This window comes from Mobula birostris, chromosome 4 (genome assembly GCF_030028105.1).
Source record: "Mobula birostris isolate sMobBir1 chromosome 4, sMobBir1.hap1, whole genome shotgun sequence".
Lineage (NCBI taxonomy): Eukaryota > Metazoa > Chordata > Chondrichthyes > Myliobatiformes > Myliobatidae > Mobula > Mobula birostris.
In genome coordinates this window covers 94,097,689-94,121,600 of record NC_092373.1, presented here as the reverse complement: position 1 = coordinate 94,121,600, position 23,912 = coordinate 94,097,689, and the positions used below count along the sequence as shown (strand labels likewise).

General features: G+C 41.3%; 1 protein-coding gene across 5 annotated transcripts in view; it reads left to right on the top strand.

Annotated features, from left to right (window-relative positions):
* Positions 1 to 23,912, top strand: part of pask (PAS domain containing serine/threonine kinase) — a 67,720-nt gene that overhangs the window by 38,927 nt on the left and 4,881 nt on the right. For all 5 annotated transcript variants that reach the window (XM_072255789.1, XM_072255787.1, XM_072255788.1 and 2 more), the window contains exons 14-19: positions 732 to 899; positions 3,769 to 3,894; positions 4,329 to 4,463; positions 10,534 to 10,733; positions 16,968 to 17,101; positions 19,597 to 19,740. In XM_072255789.1, coding sequence (XP_072111890.1) covers positions 732 to 899; positions 3,769 to 3,894; positions 4,329 to 4,463; positions 10,534 to 10,733; positions 16,968 to 17,101; positions 19,597 to 19,740 — 907 coding nt within the window. The remainder of the gene's footprint in view (positions 1 to 731; positions 900 to 3,768; positions 3,895 to 4,328; positions 4,464 to 10,533; positions 10,734 to 16,967; positions 17,102 to 19,596; positions 19,741 to 23,912) is intronic.

The following is a 23,912-nucleotide window of genomic DNA, read 5'->3' as shown; positions in this document are numbered from 1 at the left end:
CTTTGTCCTCCTTCCATTGCCCTCTAAGTTTTGTTCCTGGATTATCTTGACTGAATCTGCTTCTTATGCCCCCATGGCAGTGCATTCCAGATCCTATCCACTCATTGTTTTTATTATTTTTATGTCGATTTTTGTTTTTTTTACCTTCATTCTTAACCCTTCTTGTCAAAGGGAACAGATTCTGTCTTTCTACTGTGCCCTAAAGTTTTACGTCTTAAAATACCAGATCCCCTCTCAGCAACCTAAGGTGCACTTGATGTAGACCAAGTAATTTATGAATTTATTAATTGGCCCTTGTGATCCATACTGTTTATCAATTTTCAGATTTTCTAATCATGTATTTAGTTTCAGTATGTCAGGGTACAACTCTTCCCCCTTTCCCTTTTCCATGTGATATTTTGTGTCCACCTGAGAGAGGAACTATAACCACATTTTAATATTTTCCTGGTATGTGGACACGATAGGGTTTTTTTAACAGACTCGAATAGGTACATAGAGCTTAGAAAAGTAGAGGGCTATAGGTAATTCTAGGTAATTTCTAAGGTAAGGACATGTTTGGCAGCATTATGGGCCGAAGGGACTGTATTGTGCTGTGGGTTTTCTATGTTCTATCTCATTGGTGAGACAACAGTTTTGAGTGAAGCTAAGGGGGTACTACCAAATAGTAATTATTAAACCCAATGTTTGTGCTAAAAGATTTATGTATTGTTGTGGGTTGTCGTTCTTTATAGGTTATAATGGAAACTGCTAAGTCGCATGGTTTGAAGTACTCAGAAGATGTTGAGACAATGGAAGCTTGTGAAGGAGAATACTCTGAGTACTATACCACTGTCAGCCCACTAGGGAAGGGAGCTTTTGGCTTTGTGTGGACAGCACGTCAAAAAGTTAGCCAAGAAGAGGTATAGACAGCTTGATTTCCGACTTGAATATATAAAGCTCATTTGCTTTAGTTTTCATTATTTTAAGTCATGTAAATAAAAGTTTTACGAACAATGAGTTATTGATCTTACTGAATAATTCAAAGTAATAATGGATATGTGCACAGTTCTATTATGCAGAAAAACCTGAGGTAAGTTCATAGTATGCTTTTAAAATCTGGATGAGGTGATCAAATAACTTCAGTTTTAACCTTAAGAAATAAAATGGCTATTTGCTTTGAGAGGAATAATATGCAGGTTTATGAAGAAATTTAAATTAACTCTTTAAAATATCTGTTAGATTGAATGGTTAATTCCCTTGCATAATGTTATGATCAGTATGGTTGGATAGTTCGAATCGTCAAGAAATCCAATAAACTTTAGTGAATAGTCATGCAGTTCTAATCAGTTGTGAACTTTTAAACAACAGTATTTAGTAAGAAAGATGTATAGTCTTGTGGATGAGATGTGCCATTCATACCATGAATCAACTTGTTAAAGGAGCTGAATAGCAGGAGTGACTTCCAGATGCTGGAAATCCAGAGCAAAACACACAAAGGCAGCATCTGTGGAGAGGAATAATCAGTTGATGTTTCGGGCTAAGAACATCATTCAGAACTAGAAAGGAAAGGGGAAGAAGCCAGAATAAGGAGGTGGGGGAAGGGGAAGGAGTACAAACTGGCAGGTGATAGATGTGAAACTGGGGAGATAAGCGGAAAAGATAAAGGGCTGAAAAAGGTTCTGATAGGAGAGTAGATTGGACCCTGGGAGAAAAGGGAGGAGGTGGGACCAGAAGGTGGTGAGGAGAAGCGAAGGGCTAAGAGGTGAGCCAGAATGGGGAATAGAAAGAGGAGGAGGGGGGAGAAATTAGCAGAAGTTGGAGAAATCGATGTTCATACTGTCAGGTTTGAGGCTATCCAGACAGAATGAGATGTTGCTCCTCCAACCTGTGAGTGGCCTCATCATGGCAGTAATGTTGGCCATGGAGCAAAATGGGAATGGGAAGTAGAACAGAAATGGGTGGCCACCAGGAAATCCAGCCTGTTATGGCATTTGGAGCAAAAGTGCCAATCTACGTCAGGTCTCACTGGTGCAGAGGAGGCCACCCTGGAAGCACCAGATACAGTAGATGACCCCAGCAGATTTACAGGTGAAGAGGCAGGGATATGTGCAAACAGGGAGATCAATGAAGAGGGACATGTGGACAAGAGAGTCATTGAGAGACTGATCCCTGTGGAGTGTGGGGGGCAGACATTACGGAGATTGATGTGCTGAATTTGGAGGCATGTAGGGTGGTCGGCGAGGACAAGGGAAACTCTATCCCTGTTGTGCTGGTGGTGTGGTAGAAAATGGAGGAGATGTGAGGGCAGCATCAATTTGTGGAGAAAGGGAAATCCTATTCTTTGAAAACAAGGGGTTCTCAGTTTGATTCCTGGGGTGTAGTGGATTTGCTGATTTAGTGGATGTACTGTGATGAGGACAAAACATCTTGATTTTCTTGGAAATAGTGTTGACAAATAGCTGGTTAGGTTTTTTATTATGATGGCTGAAAATTTATGGATATTGGGTGAGGAGGAGGTTGATTTTGAATCGTATGTATTATAAGGTTGATTTGTTGTAATCATCAGAATTTTGTTCATTTTGGCAGAATATCTTTCCTGGAAGCTCATTTGTCGTCTATCAAGTTCAATTTAATTGCCATTCAACCATACACATATAGAGCTAAACAAAACATTATTCTTCTGGAGAACACAGTACATAAAGTCACACACAGCAGATATAGTTACGATCCAGAAAGTAACTCAAAGAAGCTGCTGTAACTTGGTGTGCTGCCACTTCAAAAACAATATAACTTTCCACCTGGCTAAATTTGGTTATGTAGATGGCCACTAGTAACTTAAGTAGTTCAGTGGGAGCGGTCATTGATGCTGTCAAATATCATTCTTCCTGCACCTTTCCAGCTGTTCAGTATTCTGTGTCTATCCATCAGGTGTTTCTGATCCAATAGCTCACTCTGTCATTTTAAAGAACCCTTTATGGCCCTAATCCTTTTGCTTTACCAGTGATGACAAATGTTAGCATGCAAGGAAGAAAAATGGTCTCAAATAAGCAACTCATTTGAGACCTCAAACACGAGGAAATCTGCAGATGCTGGAAATTCAAGCAACACACACAAAATGCTGGTGGAAAGCAGCAGGTCAGGCAGCATCTCTAGGAAGAGGTACAGTCGACGTTTTGGGCCAAGACCCTTCGTCAGGACTAACTGAAAGAAGAGATAGTAAGAGATTTGAGAGGGGGAGGGGGAGATCAGAACTGATAGGAGAAGACAGGAGGGGGAAGGGATGGAGCTAAGAGCTGGAAAGTTGATTGGCAAAAGGAATGCAAAGCTGGAGAAGGGACATGGAGACCTAGCGACAAGGATGAAGCCTCTGAACCAGGTTGCCATTAATGCATCAGTGTTAAATCGAATCCTTTTTGCCTTTGATTGCAGTAACACAGATCAAACAATAAATCATATACTGCCCTTGACACATTGGAGGAGTTCATCTCAAAGATATTTCCATCTCTGAAAAGGGCTGTATGGTGGCTTTTGCTTCTTTCACACCAATTTATAAATATTGCTTCAACCCTGCACAAGGAGATGATGAGGGATTGATGTCATTTCTTGAAGATTAATATCATACAGTTCGCTCTTTTGCTTTCCAAATCTCCCAGCACCTCCAACATACAAAGAACATTGCAACACGACATTTATAGCTCAGTTTGCTACCAACAATGACTGCTAATATATTTTTAAAAATGCTTAACTATATTTGTGATTGTACAGTATCAGTGTGTTCTGTATTTTCAGGTTGTGGTGAAGTTTATTCGAAAGGACAAGATTGTTGAGGACTGTTGGGTTGATGACGTGGACCTAGGCAGAGTGAGTCAGGAAATTGCAATTCTAGCAAGACTCAACCATCCCAACATAATTAAGGTCAGTGTTTTTTTTCCATTAGCCCTTTTAACATTTCACTGTTTTGGCTTGGGGTGTCTTGTGCCAAGTTCTGACTGGTAAGTATCAATATGCAAACACCTTTAATTAAATCCAGATAAACGAGCGAGGGTCCCTTCTGGTGAAAGATGCTAATGATGCCATATTCCTTGCATCCTCCTTTATGAAAATAGGTGGTGATCTCTGTGTTTCTGTGATATTTTGCAGCTGCTTAAAGTTATGTGCATGTATTGAATAGCCATGCCGCTCTTCTTTCTCGTGACCAAGTGCTCATGTGATATTTGTTATTGTAAGCACAGTGTTCTTGTGTTACTTGAATGTGGGTCGCAGTGTGCAAAATGATTTCTTTCGATGTTGCTTAGTGGAATTGTCACAAGAGTTGCAAATTCAATTATGTTTCTTTATAATCTCTGCAGGTACTTGATGTGTTTGAGAATCTGAATTTTTTTCAACTAGTGATGGAGAAACATGGAACTGGTCTGGACCTCTTTGAATTCATTGACCAGCAGCCAGACTTGGATGAACCCTTATCCAGCTTCATATTCAGACAGGTAATGAGAAAAAAATGTTAGATGACCAGCATTACAGTTCTACATATTTTTACCAAATGTATATTAATAGAAATCACAATTTCTGTTGTCCTGCTGCCCAATTTAGTCTGCAAGGGCAACCAGATAGCTGCAAAATCGAGATAAGGGAGCACATTGATCCAAGATTGAAATCTTTGTACTGGCCTTGTGTTACAGCACTATGATAAGGGTTCTCTATATGACAATGTTCCAATGCTTAACTGCTGTGGAATCAATTCAGCCTAAGCCAATGAACTTCACTGTGGTACATCCTCACTGGAATAAGCACCTGCAGAAATTGGAGAACTTTGTGTAACTTTGAGCTTCGCATAGCCTTTAGGGTAACTAAACAGCTTTTTGCCAAGACAGAAAATTAAGGAACCTGAAGGTTTAGACTCTCTCTGTACCCAAGTCCACTGGCGAAATGGGTCTATGTTACAATACCTGAGATCTGCAATCATGGGAAAAGGTAATCAGTGGATAAGATATCAATGTGTAAGATGGTGCCGATAAGTGGCAACTCTGTGTGCTGCTCCAATGGGAATCATCAGATATTCCAGTTTACAACTACTACAGCCCAAATGAACAATCACAGCCATGGGTTCTGCAGTAAGCAACTTTGTTTTATGACATTTAAAAAAAAAAACTATCGATCCTCAAAATCAGCAGACCCTGGATGGCAAACTCGGGTCATGAGTGCAATTCCCCGTTAAGAAAACAGAGGGTGAGTTGTGCTACAAGTATGATTGGAATGCAGAGGCCTTAGACACCCCCCCCCCCCCCCCCCCCAGCTCCTGACTACCCTGCTGGCTAATGTACAGTCTCTGGAAAATAAAATTGAAGACCTCAGAACAAGATTGCAGTACCTGCGGGACATCAGGGACTGCTGTGTGCTTTGCTCCACAGAACGTGTGGCTCACTCCCATCATTTTTGGACACAGTGCTGCAGTTTGAGGATTTCACTGCAAAGACAGGACATCTGAATTTTCTAAAGGTAGAGGTTGGGGTATGCTTAAGATCAACTCATCATGGTACACAGACAAGGCGTTTCTGTCTCTGCTCACCCGACCTGGAATATCCTGCAGTTAAGTGTCATCTGCTTTATCTGCCGAGGGAGTTTTCCAGTCATCCTGGTAGTAATGTACATTCCACCTCTGGCCAATGGCAGGTAGGCACTGAAGAGATGAGCACTGTGATCATCAGTCATGAAACAGCACACCCTGATGCCTTCCCTGTAATTGCAGGGGATTTCAACCAGGCCAGCCTGAAGTCTCTGAATAACAACCACCAACATAACACCTGTGGAACCTGAGGAGCCAACACACTTGAGTGCTGTTGTACTACCATTTTAAAAACACTTACCATGCCATCTCTGGCTGTATTTCTACTCCCAGTGTACAGGCAGAGACTAAAGACCACAACGCCAGTGGTGAGGACCAAGAAGATGAGGTGGTCAGTCTGAATTAAAAACGCCACCATTGTCACCGACTTTATCAAGACTTGTGTGGATGAGCCTTCAAGAACATAACTAGACACGCCCAAACAAAAAGCCATGGATGAACCAGGAGGTTTATAATCAGCTGAGGGTGAGATCTGTGGTATTGAAGACTGGTCATCCAGAACAGTACAAGTAATCCAGGTATGACCTCTGGAAGGAAATTTTAAGAGCGAAAAACAATTCCACTTGAAGTTGGAGATGGATTCGGCAGTGACAGGGTTTGCAGGACATTACTTCCTGCAAAATGAAACCTAACAAATGGCTGAGAAACTTCACTCCCAGATGCGTTCAACACCTTTTATGCACTTTGAAAGGGAGAATAAAACTATACTTGTGCGAATCCCTGCAGCATCTGGTGACCCTGATGTCAGAACACCTTTTAAGAGGGTTAAACCTTGCAAACCAGGCGTCAGGCCCTGATGGTGTACCTGGCCGGGCTCTTGAACACTTCTACCAGTTGGTTGGCACAGGTTTTTAAGGACATTAATCTCTGCTGCGGTCAGAGGCTCCCACCTGCTTCAAAAAGGCGACAATCATATCAGTGTCCAAGAAGAGCAGATTGACCTGTCTATGTTGCACTGGCTTATACTGTGATGAAGTATTTTGAGAGATTGGTCGTGACCAGAATCAACTCCCGCCTAAGCAAAGAGCTGGACCTGCTGCAACTTGCCTGTTGCCACGATAGATTTACAGCAGATGCAATCTCATTGGCTTTCCACTCTGCCTTTGATCACCTGGACAATAACAATACCCATGTCAGACTGCTGTTTATTCATTGCAGCTCAGCGTTCAACATCATCATACCCTCAGCACTAATCAACAACCTCCAAAACCTGGACCTCTGCAACTGGATCCTTGACTTCCTCCTTGAAAGACCACAGTCAGTGCAGATTGGAAATAACATCTCCTCGCTGACAATCAACACAGGTGCACCTCAAGGCTGCATGCTTAGCCTACTGCTCTACTCTCTTTGCACCCACAGCTGTATGTCTAGGCACAACTCTAAAATAATCTATAAATTTACCGTGAGCCAAGCATGGGCAGAATTTCGGATGGTGATGAGGTGTGAGACAGATCAGCTGGTTGAGTGGTGTTGCAACAGCAACTTGCACTCGATGTTAATAAGATCAAGGAATTGATTGTGGACTTCCATCAAGGAAGATGTAATTACTATGTTTTTTCTCTTTCTGCACTAGTTTTAAATTGTTCAAGTTATTAAAATTTGATTTCTGGGATTTCGATATCACTACATTAATTGCACATCTCTAATTACCCTTAAAAAGGTGATGGTGAGCCATCCTGAAGCTGCAATTGTTCTTCCATTGTGCAGTTGGGCAAGAAAGCCTAGATTTAGACTGATTGATGAAGGACGGGCTGTGTGATTCCAAGTCTGGTGGTATTTCCTTGCACCTGCTTCTCTGTGCCAACCAGTTGGCTGGAGTGTTCAAGGACATCTTCAACTTCTCACTGCTGCAGTCAGAAGTTTCTAGCTGCTTCAAAAGCATATCAATCATTATCAATGCCCCAATTCTGATTTGATGGAGGCAGACGTGAGAGCACGGAGGAACATCTGGTGAAACTTCTGAAATGCCTGTTTTGCTGCTGCTGCTACTGTGTGATCTGAAATCTCTGGAGGGGAAGGCCCCAAATCCTCGGCTTTGCCTGTTGATTGGCGGCCGGGGCCAGGGTCGAAGCGCTCAGCAGAGATGGTGCTCGGTGTCAGAGGGCCGGTCGGAGGCTCGAAGTTTTTGGACGGTCTCTGAGTCGGACTGTGGTCGGGTGCCTCCAGGATGCTGCATCGGCAAGTTTGTGGTGCTGGAAGCTCATGACAGGGAGAGTTTCTCCCTTCTACCATCTGCATGAGATGTTGGGGCTATCGGGACTTTGAGACTTTTTTTTTACCGTGCCCATGGTCTGCTCTTATCAAATTACGGTATTGCTTTGCACTGTTGTAACAATATGTTATAATTATGTGGTTTTTGTCAGTTTTAGTCTTGGTCTGTCTTGTGTTTCTGTGATATCATACCGGAGGAACATTGTATCATTTTTTTAATGCATGCATTTCTAAATTATAATAAATGAGGACTGAGTGTCCTCATAATCTAATCCAAGAAGGGCAGGCTGAATGACTATTGCCTGGTGGCACTCACATCTACTGTGATGAAATATTATCAGAAGTTGGCCATGGCCAGAATTAACTTGTGCCTCAGTATGGATCTAGACCTGCTGAAATTTGCCTATAGCCAAAGCAAATTTACAGTGGACACAATCTTACTGGCTCTTCACTCAGCTTGGAGCACCTAAACAACAGCAATGATTTGTCAGACTGCTTTATTTTCAACACTGTCATCCCCTCACTAGTAATCAACGAGCCTCAAAACCTGACTTTCTGTACCTCCTGCTGCAACTTTATCTCACTGGGAGACTGCAATCAGTGTGGATTGGTAATAAAATCTCCTCACTAATAGCTTAGGTGCACCTCAAGGAGTGTGTTTAGCCTTCTGCTCTGCTCTCTCTACACTAATGACTGTGTGGCTAGACTCATCAGATGTCATCTATAAATTTGCCGATAACACAACAGTTGTTTGCAGATTCTCTGATGGCAATGAGGTGGTGTACAGGGGTGAGATGGAGCAGTTGGTCATTGATGTCACAATAATAACCTTGCACTAAATGTCAACAGGACCAAGGAATTGATTGTGGACTTCTGGAAAGGAAGTCAGGAGAACACACTCACTGAGAGGTCAGTGGTGGATAGTGTGAGCTGCTTCAAGTTCATGGGCATCAACATCTGAGGATCTATCCTGGGTCCAAAGCATTGATGCAATCATGAAGAAGGCATGCCAGCCTGCTATACGTCATTGGCAGTTTGAGGATATTTGGTATGTCACCAAAGACTTTATCATAGAGAGCATTCTGACTGGTTGGATTACTGCCTGGTATGAATGCTCCAATACACAGTACCACAAGAGACTGCAAAGAGTTATGGCAACATAGTGCTGGAACTAATTCAGCAACTATGGAAAAGTGTAGTCGATGTTTTGGGCAGAGACCCTTCAGCAGAACCAGATGCTGCCTGGCCTGCTGAGTTCCTCCAACATCTTGTGCATGTTGCTTGGATTTTTGCAAGCAACATGTAGATTTTTCTCTTGTTTGTAAAGAGTTGGAGACTCAGCAAACTCCATCACGGACGTAACCCTCCCCACCATTAAAGAAGTCTTCAAAAGGAAGTGCTTCAAGAAGGCAGCATTCATTAAGGACCCTCACCATCCTGGACATGTCTTCAACTCATTACTACCATTAGGGAGTAAGTACAGGAGCCTGAAGGTCCACATTCAGCATTTTAGGAACAGCTTCTTCCCTTCCACCATTAGGTTACTCAATGGTCGGATGAACCCGTAAACATTACCCTTCTATCCCTCTTTTGCACAATTTATTTGTTTTACTTATAGTAATTTTTATGTTGTGCACTGCACTGCTGCCATAAAACAAATTTTATGACATATGTCAGTAATTTTTATTCTGATTCTCTTGTTCTGGTGGTAGAAGTCACAGGTTTTAGAGGAGCTGTCAGGATAGCCTGTTGTGCCACTCTATTTTTCTTTCATCCATGTGCCTATCCGAGAATCTATTAAGTACTTCTAATGTATCTGCTTCTACCACCATCACTGGCAGCATGTTCCACACACCCACTACTCAGTCACTGTAAACCTTAAAATTGTGTCCCTGAGTGGAAAGTGTCTGGCTGTCCACTCTATCTATTCCAAATCAACTTGTTCACCTCTATCAAGTCACCTTTCATCCCGCTTCACTCCAAAGAGAAAACCAGTAACTCGCTCAACTTGTCCTCATAAGCCACGGTCTCTAATCCAAACAGCATTCTAGTCGATCTCTGCACTGAGGGGACCAGAACTGAACATAATACTTCAAGTAGTTCAACTAGAGTTTTAGAGCCGCAGTATTAACTTGCAGTCCTTCAGCTCAATCTCCTGACTATTGAAGGCCAGCACACCATATGTCTCTTTAACCACTCCCTCGCTTTTGTGGCAACTTTGAGGGATCTAAGGACGTGGACTCCAAAATCCCTCTGTTCCTCTACAGTGCTGAGAGTCCTGCCATTAATCGTATACTCTGCCTTCAGGTTTGACCTTCCAGAGTGTATCACTTCACACTGTTCCAGATTAAACTCAATCTGGCACTTCTCAGTCCAGCTCTGCATCCTATCAATTTTTCTGTTGTAACCAACAACAATCTTGTACACCTTCTGTAAAACACCGCCATCCTTCACATCATCTGCAAACTCATTACCTACCATTTCTCTTCCTCGCTGTCATTTATAAAAATCATAAAGAGCTATTTAAGGTTATTCCATTTTTAAAAAAAAAACTGATGTAAATATCAATGTTTTCAATGTGATTTATGTATTCTTTCTAAAGCTTACTTTTTAATTGTGATTTCTCAATAGATAGGTATGGATTCTTTCCTATATTTTGATCAATTGCTTTGTTCTGCTTTTACACATGGCTAAGATGTGTGTGGGTCTGTATGTTGCAGATCGTGGCCGCTGTGGATTACCTGCACAGTAAGCGCATTCTGCATCGGGATATCAAGGATGAGAATGTCATTATTGATGAGAATTTCACCATTAAGCTTATAGACTTTGGCTCAGCTGTGAATTTGGAGCCTGGGAAAGTTTTTCGTACGTTTTATGGAACAATTGAATACTGCTCTCCAGAGGTGCTGATGGGAAACCCGTGAGTATTGAACTCTGAAGGTCTTTTAAACTTCCTATCCTGCACCTTAATTTATGGTTCCTACCTATTTGCCTACTAAACTGCTTACTGCGAGGAGGATTTAGCCAATGAAATCTGCTGTTGACATTAATGCATCTCCATATTGGCTCAATAGACCTGCATTTTGTAAATGATTTTTCTTCTGTGGAAACTGCTTTTCCCACATATTTTTGATAAATGTGTATTGTGAAAGATTTAGAACACTGTTCTTCCTTCTATCTAGAGTTTCAGTTCCCACTATTTGCATCCTGAAATACTAGTTTATACTATATAACACATAATGGCATTTATAAATAACTTCTATTGATTATAGCTTTTTTTTTATAAAATGTGCTCCTACCTGATTTAACATGCTAATGTTAACATGCTAACATTCACTTCTGGGGCGCCAAACACAGATAACCTAAAATGGTTGAAAATGATGGAAATGATCAAATATTCTCGTTTTAGCCTGCTATGGATGAGAACCATAACTATATCTAAGATTTGTATAGTCAGTGATGAAGTTATAATATGATTGAACAATATATTGCTGCTTAAAACGCATCAGAACTTGACTGTGGCCGGCATACTGCCCCTTTAAGAAGCTGCCGGTGGAAGTGGGGTCATCATGCTGGTCTGATGATATGTTTTTTTTTGTTGTTTCTTTGTTTTTTAATGAATTTTTAAACTCCCAATACCACCTATCTTGCTGGCAATCGTACAGTCTCCAGCAAATAAAATTGATAATGTTAGATCTAGGGTACTGTATCAGAGAGGCATTAGGAACGCGGAACCTTGGTTAACCTCTTCCGTGCCAGACGCAGCAATCTGAGTAGGTTCACAACACATCATCAAGATAGGTGGGTGAGTCTGTCAAAAGCAGAACTGGAGGTGTATGCCTCTTGTTCAACTGCTTCTGGTGTACTAATATGTTGGTGACACTCCAATATTGCTCACCTGACCTGGAATACTTCTGGCCATTTTAACTGCCGCAGGAGATTTCAGCAATCATTTTGGTGGCAGTGTACATTCCACCTCAGGCCAATGTCAAACAGGCTCTACACGATCTGAGCGATGTAATCAACAGGCATGAAACAGCATATCTTGAAGCCTTCCCCATCATTTGGGGGATTTTAACTAGGCCAGCGTGATAAAGTCAGTAAATGATTATTATCAACAAATCACCTGCAGTACCAGAGGAAATAACACACTGGACCACTGTTACACTAAGATCAAGAGTGCCTACAGAGCAATCCCACACCCACACTTTGGTAAGTCTGATCACCTGGCTGTACTCCTGAGTAAGGCAGAGACTGAAGACTGCAGCACCAGCAGCGGGGACCAAGAAGGTCTGAACTAGGGAAGCACAAGAGTGCTTATAGGACTGCTTTGAATCAGTGGACTGAATTATATTCAGGGAGTCATCTGCGAGTCTGGATGAGTATGTCACAGTTGTCTTTGATTTCATTTAAACCCTGTGTGGATGAGTGTATGCCTACAACAACTTGCTGCATATTCCCAAACCTAAAGCCATGGATGAACCAGAAGGTTTGTAGTCTGCTGAGGGCTAGATCTGTGGCATTTAAGTCTGGTGACCCAGATCTGTATAAGGAAACCGGGTATGACTTGTGGAGGGCTATTTCAAGAGCCAAGAAACAATTCCGAGAGAGGTTAGAGATGACGTCAAATGTACATCGACTCTGGCAGGGTTTGCAGGCCATTACTTCCTACAAAGCAAAACCCATGAATGGCAGTGATGCTTTGCCTCCAGATGAACTCAACACCTTTTATGCTCGCTTTGAAAGGGGGAATAAAACCACAGCTGTGAGGATCCTTGCAGCATATGATGACCCTGTGATCTGTCTCCGAGACCAGTGTCAGGCTGCCTTTCAAGAGGGTGAACCCTCGCAAGGCAGCAGGGCCCAGTGGAGCACCTGATATGGCTCTGGAAGCCTGTGGCAGCCAACTGGCGGGGGTATTCAGACATTTTCAATCTCATTGAAGTTCCCACCTGCTTCAAAAGGGCGACAATTATACCAGTGCCCAAAAAGAGCAGTGTAAGCTGCCTCAATGACTATCGTCCAGTAGCACTCACATCTACAGTGATGAAATGCTTTGAGAAGTCGGTCATAGCTGGACTCAACACCTGTCTCAGGAAGGACTTGCACCTACTGCAGTTAGCCTATCGCAACAATAGATGAACAGCAGATGCAATCTCAGTGGCTTTCCATGTGGCCTTGAATCTCCTGGACGATGCAAATACACATGTCAGGATGCTGTTCATTGACTATAGCTCATCAATTAACACCATCATTCTTACAGTCCTGATCGAAAAGCTACAGAACCCAGGCCTCTGTACCTCTCTCTGTAACTGGTCCTCTTTCCTAACCAGAAGACCACAATCTGTGCAGATTGGAAATAACACCTCCACCTTGCTGACAGTCAACACTGGCACACCACAGCCCACTGTTCTACTCTCTCTACAACCATGACAGTGCGGCTAGGAATAGCTTAAATCCCATCAACCCTGAGGTTGCTGTTAAGGCAACCATTTGGCAAAGCTTCACATTGTTACAAAAGAGCATACAGGAGTGAGATATACCAGTTAGTGGAGTTGCGTCGCAGCAACCACCTTGCACTCAACGTTAGCAAGACCAAAGAGCTGATTGTGGGCTTCAGGAAGGGTAAGACAAGGGAACACAAACCAATGCTCAGAGGGACCAGGGTGGAGAGAGTGAGCAATTTCAAGTTTCTGGGTGTCAATATCTCTGAGGACCTAACCTGGATGTAATATATTGACGCAGCTATAAAGAAGGCAAGACGGCAGCTACATTTCATTAGGAGTTTGAGGAGATTTGGTTTGTCAACTAAAACACTACAACTTCTACAAATATACTGTGAAGAGCATTCTGTCTGACTGCATCACCATCTGGTATGGGCAGGGCTGGGCGGGTGTGGGGGTGCTGCTGCAGAAGGTTGAAGTATGAAAGTTGGAGAAACTTGTAAAATTAGTCAGCTCCATCATGGGTACTTGTGCAGCACCAGTCTTATCATGTGTGACTAGTTGTCGCAGACTTTTGAGAAAATCAAATTACACTAGGTGCCAATAGGCCATCGGAAGGCTCTAGGTATCGAAAGGAGGCAGTGAATAGAAACCACACACTTCTGGAAATAACGTATTGGTTGTAAGAAAAAAGTGTACAAAATATTTACAATATGAACAATTCCAAATTCAAACATTCTATTTAGGTTTCAAATCTTGGATATCAAACCACAACAAATTCCTTTTTAATTAGAATCTGTGATATTCATTAGAGAAACCTTTGTAACTCCAATTTCTCTAACTAATTAAGCTTGTACATCCAACCATATTAAATGCTCTGCATCATCACACATTTCATTCCTGCACTGGTGCTTCATCTTGGGTGGCTCACCATCAGGTTTCTTGGTGGTTGGAATGAAATTGTTGATCATCCACAGAAAGTCAATTCACAGACGTGCACAAAACTTGTCCAAATGCCTTGGTATGATTTCGCAGGACTAATTCGCGACTACACGGTAGGGATTTTGGACACTGGTCTCTGCTGATATTGTCTCATTAAAGCTGCTGCGTGTTAGAGCCATAGCTTCAATAAATCTTTTATCTCTATTGTCTCTCCTCCAGGGGTTTCACCCTGAGGGTTTCAAGTTAGTTAGGGTAAAGATGCTCACTACTAATTACACTCTTAATAGTTCATGTCTTCAACTTTTTTTTTGTAATTTATTTTTTATTGAAGTTCATCATCAAACAAACATTTCCAAAAGATGTATTTCAGATATTATACATATATATCATATAATCATATTTGCCACAAATCTCCACATAATATTTATCTGATGTATACACCCATAGAAAAGAAGAAAGAAAGAACAAACAAAAGGAGAAAACTGTACAAGTAGGGAGTGATTTTTTTTTATATATACAACATATTCATTGATTTGTGAGAATAAAATCAGGCCTATGAGGTGTTGTGTAGTTGAACCATTTTTCCCAGTATGAATCAAATTGTTCCAACTTATGATTAACAGATGCTGTTATCTTCTCCATTTTGTAAATGTCCATTGTAATTTCCATCCATGTGTCTAAAGTTGGGCTCTCCTGTGATAACCGTTTCCTGGTAAGAATCTTTTTACCAGCCACCAGCAGTATATTCATTAAATATTTATCTCTTTTCAACCATTCTTGAGGTACATACCCAAAATATATGGTCTTACTTTCTAATTTTTAAATATATTTCACATTTAAAAATGTCTTGTAGGGCATTGTGTATCCCACTCCAATAGTCTTTGATAACAAGGCAATCCCAGAAAATATGATAATGGTTTGCATTTTGATTTCCACAATTTCTCCAGCAAACAGGGAGGTTACTATAATAATGGGATTTCTGAGAGGGTGTAATAAAATATCTTATCAAGTTTTTCCATCCAAACTCCCTCCATTTCTGTGAACCGGTACATGCCCATTGATACCTCCATACTGTTGTCCATTCTTCCTCAGATGTAATTATCCCTCCTTCCTTCTCCCATTTTGTTTTAATGTATGAAATTGAATGTGTTTTAAGATTTGACAAACCCTTATGCATGCTTGAAATGATTCTACTACCGTTGTCTGAATTATATGCTTTTCTAAATATCTCTATCAGACACGTACTTGCCTTGGTTACATTTTTAACCCTCCTATTAACATACTGTCGCATCTGTAGATACCGATAAAGTCTTGTTTTTCTAATAAGTGTTTCTCTTTATGCATTTCAAAACTGAACAGTGTTCCTTCTTTCATTATATGTCTTCAACTTCTAATCGTTGCTGCGTTTCTCTCCTTGTCTGTCCTGTGTCCAGACTGCCCCATCCTCGCATTGCGTTGTTTTTTCTTTCAAAATCTCTTTTTTAATCGGTAAACCTTGTTTTCATCCCTCCGCAGGTAGAACTTTCTAACATTACAACTTTTGGTTAGTACCCAAGACATCTTCAAGGAGTGGTGCCTTAGAAAGGTGGCGTCCTCCTTTAAGAACCCCCATCACTCAGGACGTGTCCTCTTCTCTTTGTTACTGTTGGGAAGGAGGTACAGAAGCCTGAAGGCACACAACGCACTCAGTGATTCAGGAACAGCTTCTTCCCCTCTGCCATCCGATTCCTAAATGTACATTGAACCTATGAACAATACCTCCTCCTTTTTTTATTTCTGCATTTGCGCACTTATTTTAACTATTTTTATATATTTTTTAAAAATGCATGCATGCACACCACAATTCTAATTTCTAAGTTGTCGGTGGAAAGCCTTAATTTATTCCTTTTATTCTTTTACTCAATGAATGTATCACAAATAGGTGGTATATTTCAGTGTTATTTTAATAGAACATGTTAAAATATGTTAACCAGTTTGTTTTTCTACCAGTGTATCAAACAAAGTTCATGGCTAAACTAAACAGAAGAGGTTCTGGGGAAGGCCTACTAAAGATTAAGCAGACTGAGCCTATCCTGCTTAGAGTTTACAAATATGAGGGATGATCTCATTTACACTTATGCAGCTTAATGGGGTAAATACAATATCTTTGCCCTAAATGAGATGTCTGGAATCAGGAATCATAAGTGTCAAAGTAAGGGGTTGGTCATTCAACTGTAATGAGGATAAGAATCTCCATTAAGAGATAATCACTATCAAAGGCAAAGGTTAGATGGGGTTTGGATATTGAGCAATGAAAGGGTATGGTGTTAATGGAGGAAGGTGATGCTGAGTTACGAGATCACCCTGATTTTTATGGTCCATCTCTTGTATTCTGGTTAATTCTACATATAAACACAGATGAGCACAGTTAACACAAGGGACATATTTACTAGCAGAATACTTATTAAAAATCTTCATATATGCTTGTACCATGTAATTAATTACCTATGACAATAAATTCTCACTAAGTAAAATGAAAGCATACTTGGAAGAATTCCATGAAATAGAAAATACGAGAGAAAAAGATAAGTGCTTGCAATGTGCACTGCAAGTGAAGCTTTCATGTGATGAATTCTTTCATTGGATTGATGCATATTACTCCTGTGAGCTATAGTGTGTTGCCCATTGGCGAGCTGGGGTTTTTTCTACATTCAAATATCTCTAAACTTGAAGTAATAGCAGTTTTCTCCCTGATAAATTAATCTCATGTTCTTTTTACCCGTGTCTAGGTATTCTGGATCTGAGTTGGAGATGTGGTCCCTGGGAGTGACCTTGTATACCCTGGTCTTCGCAGAGAATCCATTCAGTGATGTGGAAGAGACAGTAGCAGCTGTGCTAAGACCACCTTTCCAAGCCTCCAATGGTAAAATACTGTATATCTAAACATTTAAATGTCAAATGTACAACTAACACACCCATTTATAATTCAGAATGAAGATGCCAAAATCTGTTCTGACTGCTGAGCCTGAGAGTAATGTAAGAAGTGTACACATTGCAATAATGCTTTTTCATTTACAGTGGGAGAATGGAGGACCTATTGCTTTCTGGCCTGTCTTTCCTCCACTTCTTTTATTTACTTTCAGAGTCCTTGCATTTGGCATTCTGCTTTTAATTTATTTTTAATAGCATTTTTCTAATGCTTGGAAATGTTATTATTTACTGACTACCTTTCAACAATAATTCTGTTGTGCCAATTTAAATTGATTCATTCAATCAGTAGTTGTTTACGAACAGAAATCAACCCCAAACTTCGTGCTTCTCCCCCCCGACTATGTTTAATCATCTTTTTCTTGTTGCTATTCCATTTTTCCTTTTCCATTTTCCATGTGTACTTAGTACCACAGCCTTGACAAGTACTATAAAAACTGACATTACCTACTGAGCAGTTTCTCTTGATTATTTTATGTAGTAAAATTTGATGTGGTATTAAGAATAACATCACACTTTCACACCATCCTAATCATTTTTCCTCATTGATCTTTCAAAGGAAACTTCAGCCTCTGTTCTCTGTTGCATTTCTTCAGTTCTTCACACAATCTCTTATTCATTAGATGTACAAATATTTCCTCTCATACTTTTTCCTTGCATTTTCACAGTTGCATGTTTCATCCTCATAAAAGACAGAATCAATTATCATAAAACCACATACCCCTGAGCTACTAGTTCGAGCCTCAGCTGAGGCAGTGTGTTGTGTCCTTGAGCAAGGCACTTAACCACACTGCTCTGCAACGACACCGGTGCCAAGCTGTATCGGCCCTAGTGCCCTTCCCTTGAACAACATTGGTGGCATGGAGAGCGGAGACTTCCAGCATGGGCAACTGCTGGTCTTCCATACAACCTTGCCCAGGCCTGTGACCTGAAAACCTTCCAAGGCACAAATCCATGGTCTCACGAGACTAACGGATGCCTATTTATTTATTTATTACTTGGAAGTAACACTGAAGGAGATCTTGCAGTATTTAAAAATGACCAATAGAGCATCAGGTATGACTACCACCCAGTGGCTCTGACATCTACCATCAGGAAGTGCTTTGAGAGGCACATATCTTACATTCGGTCTACAGAAAACCTCAACCCGCTACAATTTGCCTACTGCCAAAACAAGCCTATGGCAGGCAACATCTCACTGGCCTTGCACTCATCTCTGGAGCATCTGCACAGTAAAGATGCCTATTATTAGACTGTTGTTTATTGACTAGAGCTCAATCTTCAATACTATACTTCCAATCACACTCATCTCCAAACACCTAAGCCTGAGACTCAACACCTCCCTTTGCAACTCGATCCTTGACTTCCTGACCAACAGACCACTATCAGTAAGGATAGGCAACAACACCTCCACCACAATTATTCTCAATACTAGTGCCCACAACACTAGTATCCTCAATCCATTACTCCCCATGTACCCGCTACAGTGTGATCAAATTCTGCACTAACTCCATCGCAGTTCATACTACTGTAGTGGGCCATATCTCAAATAAAGATGAGTCTGATTTCAGGAAGGAGGTAGAGAGCCTAATGACGTGGTGTCATGACAATGTCAGCAAACCAGAAGAGCTAGTCATTGACTACAGGATGAGGTGTGGTGCTTTATTTATATCAGTGGTCCTTGGGTTAAGAGAGAACATCAATAGCCTGTCCAGTCCAACCGCATAGAAGACACAGCCAAGAAAGCTCTACAACCTCAAGAGGCTAAAGAAATTTGCCATGTCCTCTTTGACCCTCACCAATTTTTAATGCTACACCAGAGAAAGCATCCTGTCCAGACTTATTATGACTTGGTATGGCAACTGCTTTGCCATGACCACAAGAAACTAGGGTGTTGTGGACACTGTTCAGCACATCACAAAACCAACTTTCGATCTGTGGACTCTGTCTACGCTTCTCATTATTACAGTAATACAGCCAGCATCATCAAAGATCCCACCCTGGACATTTTATTTTTCTCCCCATTCCAATCAAGCAGTAGATACAAAAGCCTAAAAGCACGTACCATCGGCCTCAAGGACAGCTTTGATCCTACAATAAGGCTATTGAATGGTTCCTAGTGCAGTAAGATAGACTTTTGACCTCACAATTTACCTTTTATTGTGAACTTGCACCTTACTGACTATCTGTTCTGCACTCTCTCTGTACTGTAGCACTGTATTCGGAAATGAATTGATCTGTATGCAAGACAAGATTTTTCATTGTGCCTTGATCATATGACAATAATAACCCAAATTGTATAAACTGTACAAAGTACTATATTGGCACTGATCAGTGCACTCAACAATAAATGATGAATGTTGAATATGAACTAAGAGAAATGTAAATGTCTCTTTCAGCCAGCTCAACTTCTATGTTCCTCTTCTGTAGATTTTATGAACCTGGTATCAGCTATGCTGCAGCCTGAGCCTTGCCTCCGTCTGACTTTGGAAGAACTAATGAAGAACCCCTGGGTGACACAGCCAGTCAATCTGTCTCTCTACACCTGGGAGGAAGTGTATTCTGCCAAAGAAAGTGAGTATGAAACCTGATGTTTTAAATACAGCCATGAACTGGGCAAACCCAATAACCTACTTGATGGCTTTTTTCTTGGGATGGGAGTATGTCCAAAAGTAATTCCAGGATGAAGTCAGTGAGTTTTCATTTTTAATTCATCGTTCCAAAATATTCATCGTACGTGAATTAAGGGCTGAGTTTGCCGCTGTGCATCCTGACAACCTAAGGTGGATCACTCAGGTGGGTTATTTTATTCTTGCAGTGTCATTCTTTACAGTAACCCTCAAAATGCAGAAGGAACTCAGATTGATCCTGATGAAGGGAAATGATCTAAAAGGTCAAGTATCCATTTCCTTCCTTCAGTGCTATCTGACCCACTGAGTCATCAAGCATTTTGTGCATTACTTCAGATTTTTCAGGGTTATACAAATTTTTTTTTTTTTTTTTTTTTTGCTTTATTTAAAATTTAGATCCTTGTGAAGCTTTTCTCCCAACTTTGAATAATGGTGCCTTTTTTTTTCTTTTGTGGAATTTTCTGCAAACATTTTTCTTCAATTTTATTTTGGACATTTTGCCCTTGGGTACATCTGATTACTTTACTACTTTACATTTCCTTTTATTTTACATGTTCAGCCTTCGGGGAAAGCAGTGTTAAGGAATGCTGATGCTTAAGTTGGTTCAAAAATGAGTGCAGGATCAGAGAGAGCTGGATGTAGAGTGCCCATAAAGAGTATTTCTCTCCCCCCCCACCCCCCCCCCCAAGAAGTTTTCATGTCTTACTGTTTTACAACATTGAATCACAGTGGATTTAATTTGGCTTTTTTGACACTGATCAACAGAAAAAGACTCTTTCATGTCAAACAGATCTCTACAAAGTCATCTAAATTAATTACAAATATAAAACACAATAATTGATTGCATTAGTATTTGTCCCCTTTAATATGACATACCAAATTATTATTAGCCAATTGGTTTTAAAGTCATGTAATTAGTTAAATGGAGATCACCATGTGCAGTCAAGGTATTTCAATTGATTGTCATAGGAATACACCTGTATCTAGAAGGTCCAACTGCTGGTGAGTCAGTATCCTGGCAAAAACTGCACAACAAAGACAAAAGAACACTCCAAGCAGCTCTGTAAAAAGGTTATTGAAAAGCACAAGTCAGGAGATGGGTAAAAGAAATTTTCCGAGTCACTGAATATCTCAGAGTACAGTTAAGTCAATCATCAAGAAATGGAAAGAATATGGCACAGCTGTAAATCTGCTTAGAGCAGGCTGTCCTCAAAAACTGAGTGACTGTGCAAGAAGGGGACTCGTGAGGGAGGCCACTAAGAGATCTATGACAACTCTGGAGGAGTTACAAGCTTCAGTGGCTGAGATGGGAGAGACTGCACATACAACAACTGTTGCCCAGGTGCTTCACCAGTCGCAGATTTATGGGAGAGTGACAAAGAGAAAGCCACTGTTGAGGAAAAACTCACATGAAATCTCGGCTAGAGTCTGCCAGAAGGCATGTGGGAGTCTCAAGTCAGCTGGAAAAAGGTTGTATGATCTGGTGAAACCAAAATTGAGCTTTTAGACAATCAGACTAAATGCTATGTTTGGCATAAACCAAACACCACACATCATCAAAAACAGGCCATTCCAGCTGTGAAGTATGATGGTGACTGCTTCATGCTGTGGGGATGCTTCACTGCAGCAGGCCCTGGAAGGCTTGTGAAGGTAGAGGGTAAAATGAATGCAGCAAAATACAGGGAAATCCTTGAGGAAAACCTGATGCAGTCTGCAAGAGAACTGCGACTTGGGAGAAAACTTGTTTTTCAGGTGGACAATGACCTCAAGCATAAAGCCAAAGCTACACAGGAATGGCTTAAAAATAACAAAGTTAATGTTCTGGAGTGCCCAAGTCAGAGTCCAGACCTCAATCCAATTGAGAATTTGTGGCTCAGCTTGAAAGGGGTTGTTCACTTGCGATCCCTGTGCAATCTGACAGAGCTTGAGCAGTTTTGTAAAGAACGGGGGGAGAAATTGTAGTGTCTAGATGTTAAAAGCTGATAAAGACCTATCCACACAGACTCAAAGCAATAATTGCTGCCAAGGGTGCATCTACTAAATACTAACTTGAAGGAGGTGAATATGTATGCAATCAATTATTTTGTGTTTCATATTTGTAATTAGATCACTTTGTAGGGATCTGTCTTCACTTTGACATGAAAGTCGTCTTCTGTTGATCAGTACCGAAACAAGCCAAACGATCCACTGTAATTCAATGTTGTAAAACAATAAAACATGAATATTTCAGGGGGAGGGTGTGGTGAATACTTTTTATAGGCACTGTAAATGTGCATAAATCTTTGAAAATTGCAGGACAGTTAATAAACCATCCCTCAAACCTGGCTGCATTAATAGATGTAAAAGCAAGAAAGTTACGTCTGAGAATCCCTGGTTCTCCTTAAAGCAAAGAAAATTAAAATTTGGGCTTGAGTCAGGTAACTGGATAGATAGTGTTTCCATTGGCAAAGTAAAGGGGAGACAGATTTGAAGTGATTGTTTCAAGATCTGACATCAAAGAAAACCTTATCCTCAGTGGTTCTGATCTGGAATGCAGTGATTGATTGATACGGTGGTCTGCATAAGGGAATTGGATTCACGTGAATATGATTGACATGAATTGGATTTGATGGGCCAAATGGCCTAATTCTACTCCTATATCCTATGGTCTTATGGATTTGTAGATAAAGGTAGAACATTTTCAAGTTTATGGAAAAATAGAAGCAAGGAAAGGGGACTGACTGATTGTTCTAAAAGAACCTCTTTGATGAATGTGCTGTAACTACTTTATGCTGTTGCTTACCTAGTTGAGGGAAAGGCATTGAGATGGAAGAAGTTAATGCTGCACTTTTTCACGTAGTTAGCTTTGAACAAGAGCTAGAGAAAATGTATCCCAACAAGAAGGCCCCAAACCTCTCCACTCTTTTCTTGACAAAAGAATCAATCAGTTCCGGTCCACCACCTCCCTCCTCTGTCTGGCAGAACTGGTCCTCACCCTCAACAGTTTTTCCTTTGGCTGCTCCCACTTTCTCCATTCTCGAGGGGTAGCCGTGAAAACCTGCTGGGGCCCCAGCTATGCCTGCCTCTTCATTAACTACGTAGAACACAGTCTATGTTCGAAGCTTTCCCCAGTAATACTCCACATCTCTTCCAACGCTACATTGATGACGGCTTCACACACCCATGCTGACCTCATCAATTTCATCAACTTTACCTCTAACTTCTATCCTGCCCTTAAATTCACCTGGTCCATCTCTGACACCTCCCTCCCCTTTCTCAATTTCTCTGTCTCCATCTCTGGAGATAAGCTTTCAACTGATATCTTTTATAAACCTACTGATTTTCACAGATCTTGACTATACCTCTTCCTACCCCATCTCTTGAGGAAAAAAACGTTCCTTTGCCTCCGCTGCATCGGTTCCCAGGATGAGGCTTTCTGTTCCAGGACATCAGAGCTGTCCTCTTTCTTCAAAGAATGGGGTTTCCCTCCCTCCACTATTGATGCTGCCCATACCCCACATCGCTTCCATTTCCCAAGCATCTGTGCTCACCCCATCTTCCCACTGCCTTAACAGTGATAGAGGCCCTCTTGTCCTTACCACCCCATCAGCCTCCACATCCAACACATTGTCCTATGCAACCTTCACCATCTCCAAAATTATAATTACCTTTCCCCTCCCTCTCCACTTTCCACAGAGATTGCTCCCTCTGCAATTCCCTGTCCATTTGTCGTCCCCCCCATTAGTCTCCCTCCCAGCACTCATCCCTGCAAGCAGTCTAAGTGCTACACCTGCTCCCTCACTTCTATTCAGGGTCCCAAACAGTCCTTCCAAATGAGGTAGCACTTCACCTGTAAATCTGCTGGGGTTGTCCTTTGAGTCCAGTGCTCCCTGTGCAGCCTCCTCTACATTGGTGAGATCCATTTCATCAAACAACTCCGCTCCATCCATCACAAGCAGAACTTCCCAGAGCCCAAGCAATTTAATTCCAATTCACATTCCCGTTCCAACATCGATCCTCAGCCACCTCTTGTGCTAAGATGAGGCCACCCTCAGGGAGCAACATCTTGTATTCTGTCTGGGTAGCCTCATTTTGTGTGTGTTGCTGTGCAGAAAATATCAGAGTTTTAACATGGGA